General features: G+C 39.3%; 1 protein-coding gene across 2 annotated transcripts; it reads right to left on the bottom strand.

The window, feature by feature from the left end:
- Positions 1 to 213: 213 nt before the first annotated feature.
- LOC117498453 (G-protein coupled receptor family C group 6 member A) lies at positions 214 to 9,446 on the bottom strand. 2 transcript variants are annotated; one of them, XM_034150573.1, is made up of 7 exons: positions 9,194 to 9,446; positions 6,296 to 6,587; positions 4,049 to 4,504; positions 3,662 to 3,823; positions 3,298 to 3,513; positions 2,162 to 2,279; positions 214 to 1,676 (listed from the first exon to the last, which is right to left on the bottom strand). In XM_034150573.1, the coding sequence occupies exons 1-7, from the start codon at positions 9,382 to 9,384 to the stop codon at positions 565 to 567; spliced, it is 2,547 nt and encodes an 848-aa protein (XP_034006464.1). In that variant the 5' UTR covers positions 9,385 to 9,446; the 3' UTR covers positions 214 to 564. The 2 variants fall into 2 exon arrangements, with proteins under 2 accessions (XP_034006464.1, XP_034006463.1); XM_034150572.1 differs by having other exon boundaries at positions 3,662 to 4,504.
- Between the last annotated feature and the right edge of the window lie 204 nt (positions 9,447 to 9,650).

Consider the following 9,650-nt stretch of genomic DNA (forward strand, 5'->3'; position numbering starts at 1 on the left):
CTCCATCTGCACTAGTAAACAAAGGCAGCCTCCTAATCTAGCCTATTAAATGTATTATCTTCATTATTTCAAGGTAAACCCAAATGCCAACATAAATGTTTATTGCTGTGTATTGGTGCATATCATAAACTTAGTAAGAGAGAATAAAATGAAAAAACTAAATAAAATAATGCAAATATCAAGAAATCCATCCCAAAAATGGAAATACAAATATGAAAATAGAAAATAGCAAATTTATTAAAATGAAAACATTTCCAAGGAATATGCAAAGGTTTGAATAATATGCAATGTTCAGAGATAAAGTCCCAACATAACAGGTTGTCGTCCTGATGGGCAGCATCCTCAGAGAGTGTCTTAAAGTCTTCAACATGTTTATAAGAATCATTTTGAATTTCACATCAATTGGAGTTGGATACAATACAAACAAATCATCCATGGTTGTCTGTATAATAAAGTTTTTATGGATTGACAACAAAACACATTTACAAAACATTCACATTCAAAAGGGAAGCAGGTATATTATAATATCAGTGCAGTACAGAGCAAACCTTCCTGGAATCACTTTTAACAGGATATACTCCTCGTACGCGCCATTTTCCGTTTTGTAACTAGTGTAGTATAGGAAGATATGCACAGTGTCCCTGAGCTACACAATTTAGGTGATGTACTTGATGTGATAAAGCTGTCACTCTTTTGAGTCTTTTCTGAGGATAAAGTAACTCTAGGGAAATCTATGTTTATCTCTGTCACCACATCATGTTTTGGACTAGAGATGGCTCGCCATTTGTTCAGAATCTTCTCCAGTGTTTCCGTGTTTGACTTCCAAAGCACTTGGTAGCACTTGGGAGAAAAATGGCAAAAGATGATGCCATAGCTGGATACTAGAATGGCTGAAGCCTGCACAGTGGTGCCACTTTCATTGTTCATGATATATACTGGGATGAAACACACCCATACAAACAAGTACATCAACATGCTGAAGATGATGTTGCCTGTCTCACTGAACTCCTGGGGAACCTTCCTCCCTTTGAAGGCCAAGAGGAAGCCAACCAATGCTAGCAGAGCTATGAAGCTCAACATAATACCAAAACCTATGTATGTATGGCCCTCACTACACTGGATTACTAGTGTCATGCTTTGTGGGCTTGGAGGTGTGTCATCAATATCAGGAGAATCAAAGATCAGCCATAGCAGACAGATGACCCCCTGTAGCGAGGTTATCACGATGACGATCACGAGTGGCTTGTAGAGTTTATGTAGTCGCCTGCTTGTCAGCTGGCCGAAGGGAAGGAAAGCCAGGAAGGTGCGGAAGGCCTTGACGAGTACGCAGGACATGCACAGGGTGAAGCCCAGGGCGTACATCACCTGGCGGGCCCGGCACAGATGAACGTTGGGCCTCCCCATGAACCATATCACACTCGCAAAGCTCACTGACAGACCGGCCATCATCACGCAGGACAATCTCACCTCAGCTCTCTTCATTGGCGGGGAATTTCTGTTCACCAGAAAGATAATGAAGGTAACCAACAAGAGCAAGATGCCAAACACTGCGGCTGCCATCAGGATGATGGGAAGAGGGTCGCTCCATCGCAAGAAGGACTCCTCTCTTTGCTTGCATTGAGTCCAACCCTTGAGAGACCAAGTTCCATTGGGACACCTTTGGCAGGTATCCAGGTCTGTTAGAGATCAGAATCAGGATCAGAATCAGTTTCCTTAGAATTTGCATTGGTATAAATGGTGCATACAAAGACACAGAAATAATTATACATAGCAAAACATACTACTATAATATATTTTAAGACTATTGTAAAAATGCAAAACAAAGACAATATTTACACAAAATACAGTTAAATATAATACAATAGGACAAATACTATTTTCAAAGTGGAGAGCTTTGCAGATTTAAAAAGAGGTAGTGTGGAGCAGAAATGTGCAACATGTACAAAGGGTTGTGCAGGATTTACAATATTAAAAGAACAGGATATATAGATGCACCTCATGGTTACAATAAGGCCATTATGGTTTATTTAGTTCTACAGGAGGTACACGTCTCTGAATTCTTTAACAGCCCTATGTAATTTACTTTGAAAAGACGCAGCATGATTCAGATGTATAGGTACAGTCAAAACAATAAATCAGTATCAGTTTCAATCAGGCATACCCCATTCAGCTGAAAAGGTCCCCGCTGCACATAGGGTGCAATTGTGACAGCAGGATGCGTTCAGGATCTTCTTAAATGAGCCGGGAGCGCAGCGCTCTGAGCATCTAGACTGAGGGATCTGAGACAGAAAACAAGAGAACAAGAGTCACTTTAACTGATCAGACTGTAGAGAGGGTCTACTTGTGAAAGCATTCTTTCAAAATGAGTTTTTGAAATATGCAAAAAGAACAAAACATTGGTTGTTTTAACAAAGGACACTCCATTCCCATATTGGATATTCATGGTTAAGGCCCAATCACAGTAAACAAACTTACAAATAAAACAGTGTCTAAAGTCTGCCTTAAGTGTCAGGGTCTTTGGAGGTCCATTGCACATGAAACAAACTAGGCCATGCAATGTGTCTCCCCATCACATCTAAATGCAAAACTCCAAATGTCTGTTTCCAAATGGCCTCTATCAAATCAAAATTCAACAAACATAGCTTGGTCCAGATACTACAAAGCAAGGTTAGAGGGTAGGTGAGGTCATTTGAGCTAAAAGCCAGAGTTTCCGTGTTAGGAAGGTGGTTCTCTTTTAACCTGGCTAGATCCCAATGGAAAATGCTTTAGACCTGGTTATGTCTACATTTACAGGTACAATATATGTATAGTTCACTTTGTCATTCATCATTATACGCTTACTTGCAAATAAAATAAAATATACCTTTCATATCAAAAGGTCACCACTTTGGATTATTTTTCATGCTGAAGTTTAATTTATTCTCTGCCAGCATTCTTCTCTTTTTTTTCGGCCAAAGGTTGCCTCAGAGTCATATTTAAGTCATTAGTAGGTGTCAACAATCTTATGGTAGAAGAGTCAAAGATGAACCAAATACCTCCTTTCAGGCATGAAAAGTTATGCAAGAATATATCAACTTAAGATAGAATTTCAAACTTAACTAGTTTCACAACTCCATTACAATGTGCCTGATCACTATGATGAGTGCGTGTTGGACTGCAGTTTAAAGCTTAAGGCTGGTAAAGTCTTCAATGACCCCCTGACCTTTTCTTTCTTAATTACTGTCTTGGGTAAGGACACAGAGAGTGACTAACCTGACTATTGCTTCAATCAAACCTGTGGGTGTGAGAAGGACTCACCGTGGTGTTTGCTGTTGAAAACCAGATGAAATCTTTTTTAACCAATCTTATTTGTTTATCGAGGACATGGTAGTTCCCAATCTTTAGGAATCTTCTGTGGTCTCCATCCTTTTTCCATACGATCAGATTATAACAATCTTCAAAATCACCATTTTTGTCGAAAATGAAACTGCTGTTTTCAAACTCAAATTGAACTTTCTTCAGTTCTTCAAGAAGCTGCAAAGTAAAGGGTGGAATGAATGTCAATTATAATTGTCCTTTTTCAGAGATCAATCACGGTAGCATGCCTTTACCATACAAATTAGGAGGATCTACACTTTTAAATCAAAATCTGTTCTCATCTGAAGATAATATACATTCTCACCTTCCATGGTGGGAAGTTGATTTCTCCCAGGCATGAAGAACCGTTGCACTTCAGTAGCTTTTTGAGAGCATTTGCGGTGGCCCACACAGCAAGTCTGTGAAGGAAGGCGTCACTTGTGTCCAGAGCCGTTACAAGATGGTCATCATTTTGCTCTTGGGGATCCTTGAAATTGCAAGCATTGTCAGCTTTCATTTTCAATTCATCAGGACTGGGACAATAGGACGGAGCTTTGTCTGAGAAACATTCTGGGGTGCAGTTAAATCTCAGGTTCTTGTATTCCTCAATGAAGTGGTTGTATCCTCCTGGAGTCACTGTTAGATTCTTGAGATATTTATCAAAGGATTCATTCTTGCCTGTAACAAATGTGAAGCCCAATATGTCCCCCACCTTGTTGATGCCTTCCATTTGAGAGATGGACCGGCTTCTGGACCAGGCATCACTGGCGATCCAGGTCCTCGATGTGTTGGTCCTGATCATCTCCTCGAAGAGGGCCTCCACCAGCTCCGCCTTGAGGATCAGCAGCACCACCCGGGCCGTGGAGGAGCGGATACGCTCGGCGATCTGCTTGATGCGTGACAATCTCTGTGAATTATCGAGGTTATCGGGCAACACCTCCTTGTAGTTCAAGCACACGCTGTTTTTCTCGGCATCCTTGAGGAAGCTCTGGAAAGCTGCAATGCCGTATTCATCGTCCCCGTACACAACCCCGACCCAGTTCCAGCCGAAATGATGCATCACTTGGCCCAACGCTTTGGTCTGATGCTTGTCACTGGGAATAGTGCGCAAAAAACTTGGGTAGCGCCGCTTATCACTCAGGTCCTGTGCAGAGGATGTGCTGCTCAGCTGGTGATGAAAAATGTATTTCTTTAAACACAGAGCCTTATTAATATTGAATTATTTGTTGAATTTTAGCAACCAAAAGTTCCTTTATATCCTCACATTTGCATCCAGAAAATTATGTTTCAATTTAACAACAAAAGAAAGAACTACAGATTTAAATCTTTTGCAACTCTGGAACAGGAATTTCCTTTGGTTAAATAATATCTTATCTTATTTGATATACTGAAACAATCTGTAATAGTTATTGTAAAATATGTTTGAAGTCTAGTAGAAGATAGATGAGGAAATCATTCCAATTTAGTTTTGGTGGGTTGAGGGAACATTTTTCCCAGTATGCGCTTAACCTATCTTAGCAAAATGACTGGTATGGGAAAAACAGCTAACCTCATGCCTTACCAACTGCAACACATTCCCTCTGGTAACATATCCAAATAAGCTGGGTCCAAGTGCTGCATGGACCCAGCTTCTGTACAGTAAACTAAACCGAAGCTAGGATCGGTACTAGACACATTACTTGAAATACAAGATGATCAAATGTGAGCTGATAGGGACATCAAAGCTTCCTCTGCTGGCTGAATGAATCAGGAAATGAATATTTTGTAATTGTAGTCTATTAAATGCTAATGCCATCCTCAGTTGTGCTGCATCCAGTGCAGCTCTTAGAAATTGAAGCAGTTTTCCAATCAGATTCCCCCCTGTGCAGCAGAGCTGCCCTCAGAAATGAATCGATTCTGCTGTTGGAAAAAACATGTCCGATGATTATGATTGTCTTCCTTACTAACAGAGGCTAATAGCTATAGCCAGCAAATATCACAGAATTAATCCAAGTTCAAATTCTGATATTTATTTCAAATTTCTTTTATCACATTTGGATTTGAAATGAAGGGCTTTAGACCCAACCCTTTGCCTTGAAATGATGAGCAGCTTTTCAAGTTGAATTTTGTACGTATCGTAATTAGTTATTGATTATTTGGATATTTTCAGCTGGTATGAGTAATTTAGTAAGGTTGGATATGCCTTTTAGTGTGTGTGTGTGTGTGTGTGTGTGTGTGTGTGTGTGTGTGTGTGTGTGTGTGTGTGTGTGTGTGTGTGTGTGTGTGTGTGTGTGTGTGTGTGTGTGTGTTTGGCAAGGAAGCCTGTTGAATCCTGTTCGGTTTATTTGTGTTTTACTGCTTTTTCTCGTATATGAGTAAATGTGATTGGTTGTTGTGATTTTGCTCTTGTATCTTTGGTATTGACTTGTTTGGGCCATATGCAATGTCTATCTGTTCTGCAGCATCCTGTTCATACTGAATATGAAAGAATATTTTTTTAAAAACACGTTTTGAATTTTGGAAATAATAACATAAAGTTAATCACAGACACAAAGATTCAGGACTGCAGCGACACTTTATTCCCCCTCAATAATGGTAACTGTCACTGTGAGAAATGGGTAGTTACGGCAAATGTTTCGAAGGCGGGCTAATTGGGAAGTCAAATATATTTCCAAAACTTAAACGTTGACTTTAATTAAATGTATTGTGTCAACATATGTCTCATAACTGCATAAGGTTAGTTGAAAACAATAATATTAAGTTGAACCTAATATTTTGTATAGTCAACGTTTCAGTTTTTTCAGTGTATTAAATGCCCACAATTAATTATTTAAATGAATTAAAACAGTTAATGTAGCAGCAAAGTGCATTAGACACCGTCAAAAGTTTGATTAGAACTGAATTAGTGATAATGAATGAAAACAACTTACTGAATACTTAACAATAAAATGTTGCTAATCAGACAGAATGTGAGACTTACTAGAGGGATCATGTACACACTCAGCAGTCGGGCCACAGCGATGGACACCTCAGAGTACCGAGCCCCTAAAATAATCTTCACCCTGGGCCTGAAGTCCGAGTAGTCACAGTCCACATTCAGAGACCTGTTGACAGCGAGCATATACTCCACGTTCTGCAGCGCCGTGCTGGCGAAGGAGCACGTGTCGCACATCATGTATCCCAGACGCACTCCTGGGAGGAAGCCAGCCGCATTTATCTCCTCGATTTCATGGATCACAGCCAAGGACCTCATGAATGACGGCAGATGAAAACTGAAAATGTACAGTGTAGAAAAACATTAAGCGATCAAGAAAAAGCAGGCATATCTTTCTATAAATATAAACCCGTATTCACATTTATTTCAGCTTTATGAAGGAAGCTTTGAAAAGAGGTGTCGGGGTGAACCTCCAGCAAGAAGTTACTCAAGTACTGTATCATAGTAAAATGTTACTAGTACTAGTACTTTACCTCAGAAATTCCATTTAATGCTACCATATACTTCTACTCCACTTAAAAGGGAAATAATGTTATTTTACTCCACTACATTTATTAAACAGCTTTAGCTACTTTTAACAAAATGCATCTCTAAAAGTTACTCTAGTGGGCTAACCTTTTAAGTCACAAAAGAGTCCAAATATTTTTATATTTTTATAAAAAGTTAATTAGAACTTTGTTTGTCTACAAGACACTGAAAAAATGTAAACATTGACTCTAATTCAATTTACACTTTAAATTAGGTTAGTTGAAAGCAATAATATTAAGTTGAACCTAATATGTTTTATTTAAACTTAATATTATTGCTTTCAACTAACCTAATACAGTTATATCTCACAGGCTCCGCCCTCTACTGGACTCTATGGGTACTACCCCTTGACCTTACTATGCGAGCGTTCACCTATACTGAGATATCTTTAAACGTAGCCGGCCCCTCGGGGCGGGCCTACCTGAGTGCGCGCGCAAGCCCACCCTATATAAGGTGGCCTCGCCTCCTGACTGTCATCCTTTTCTCTTCAGCGAGCAGGATAAACAACTGAGAGCGAAAGAGAGAGAAGAGGATTGAGAAAGAATGGAAAACTCCACCCACTGTACCCATAGAGTCCAGTAGAGGGCGGAGCCTGTGAGATATAACGATGGGTTACGTATTGTAACCCTAGTTATATAAGCACAGGCGGAGCCCTCTACTAGGGCCCCTGTCCTATGCTGCTCGCTGAAGAGGGTGTAGGTTAGTTAATCAGGTTAATGTTATTTGTTTCATGTTTAGTCAAGTCTCTTTTTTCACCTGTCTAGTACTGTCATTGCACTTCCTGTTTTATTTTGGTGCGTATCTTTCCCTCTCGTTTCAGAGCTCTCCTGCCCTTGTGTGTCTTCCTCCCCATGTGATTGTCAGCCCCTCCCTTGATTGTTGCCACCTGTGTCCCATTAGCTCTTGTGTATAGTCCTCGTCTATTCTTGTCCGTTTTGCCTGTCCCTGTTTGTCTACCCTCCCTCATACTGTAAAGCGTCTTTGAGTTCCAGAAAAGCGCTATATAAATGTAATTTATTATTATTATTATGTTACCTGCCCGTCTCTTCTTGTCCATGTTACCTGCCCGTCTCTTCTTGTCCATGTTACCTGCCCGTCTCTTCTTGTCCATGTTACCTGCCCGTTTTTCAAGTCCACGTTACCTGTTCGTCTTCTGTCCTGATTACCTGCCCATGCTTGTAAATGTGTTCATGTCTGTCTTGTTCCCCGGTCTTGTTAATGTTTAGTTGTTTCTTGTTTTTTTCTTCTCGTCTGCTTTTTAATAAAACTTTTGTTTGTCTTTTTAACTACACTTGGGTCCCGATTTTCCCCATCCCTGACACAATCATAAATATTCAATGAGATTTAGGTGGTATATCTTTGTGAAAATCTCATACATTTTTAAAACTTTAAACATTCTCTGAGATTATAAAGTCATACATTTTAAAGAATAATCTCAAAACTCAAACTCTTCTAGTTTAAAGTCATACATTTAAGAGAAAAAAACCCAAACATTTCTATATGTTTCTCAATGAACCACATTGTTTCACTCACCCGTAGATTTGTGAATTTGACCTCAATTTATTTATTTTTTAATATCAAGATTTATGACTTGACTATTAAGTAATTCTTCATGTGGGAGTCTTTTCTCCTCCCAGGCTTTTAATTATTTTACTCTTGTTACGTACAATGGTCCAAATGGCAAAAACAGCAGTCTATATCCAGTGGAAATGAAAAAACAACAGCATATTTTTTGCACAAATAAATAACACACACTGAAAAAACCTAAACGTTGACTTTGTTTAAATGTTTTATGACAACAGATTTCACGTATAAGAGTAGCAGTTTTGAAGCAATAATATTAATATTTTTTATTTAAACTTAATATTATTGCTTTCAAATAACCAAATACAGTTATTTGAAATCTGTTGACCTAATACATTTAATTAAAGTCAACTTTTCAGTTTTTTTCAGTGTATATTTAAAAGGAAAGATATCCCTTCTGAATATCTAATTGAACAAACGCATGTGTTTTTCAATCAATCAATCAATGTTTATTTATATAGCCCAATATCACAAATGTTACATTTGTCTCAATGGACTTCACAGTTTGTACAGAATATCAGTATGACAATACGACACCCTCCGTCCTTAGACCCTCACATCGTACAAGGAAACACTTCCAGAGAAAACCCCACAGTTTAAAGGGGAACATGGGAGAAACCTCAGGGAGAGCAACAGAGGAGGGATCCCTCTCCCAGGACGGACAGACGTGCAATAGATGCCGTGTGTAAATCGAAAAGATAATACATTTTACAGCAGGTAGACCAAATGTTTGGAAATGCATGTGTCTATAAGATGAATTTTTATACTCACTCTGAGCAGTGGTAGCTTTCAGGTCTAATCCTTTTATCTAGAGCCGTCACTTTATGATGACACGGCATCAATATACCAATCACAACATCTCCAGAGGCCTGGGCTCCACACATGGAATGAGCAAAGTCACATTCCCCCCCACAGGCCTGGAGGCTGCTCAGAGCTATCAGGGCCGAGAGGAAACGGTACATCTTGATTCCCTGAGTGACAAAGTCTTTCTGGGATGTTTAGAAACGCTTGTCTCTCAAAAGGCACTTGAGAGGTGTAAGAATGTTAACGTGCAGGAAACCTGTTTTAAAGAGGAACTGGAAAAATATATTGCTTCATCAAATGTCACCTCCAGACACGCCCTCATATGCCGGCACAGGGAAGCAAAGTGACAAATAAAAAGTGTGGTTGGCACGATTGTTAGGTAGAACAATGAAGAAAGTCTCTGTTGCTTTTTGAAGTATGCTGT

Source organism: Trematomus bernacchii, unplaced genomic scaffold, assembly GCF_902827165.1.
Source record: "Trematomus bernacchii unplaced genomic scaffold, fTreBer1.1, whole genome shotgun sequence".
NCBI lineage: Eukaryota > Metazoa > Chordata > Actinopteri > Perciformes > Nototheniidae > Trematomus > Trematomus bernacchii.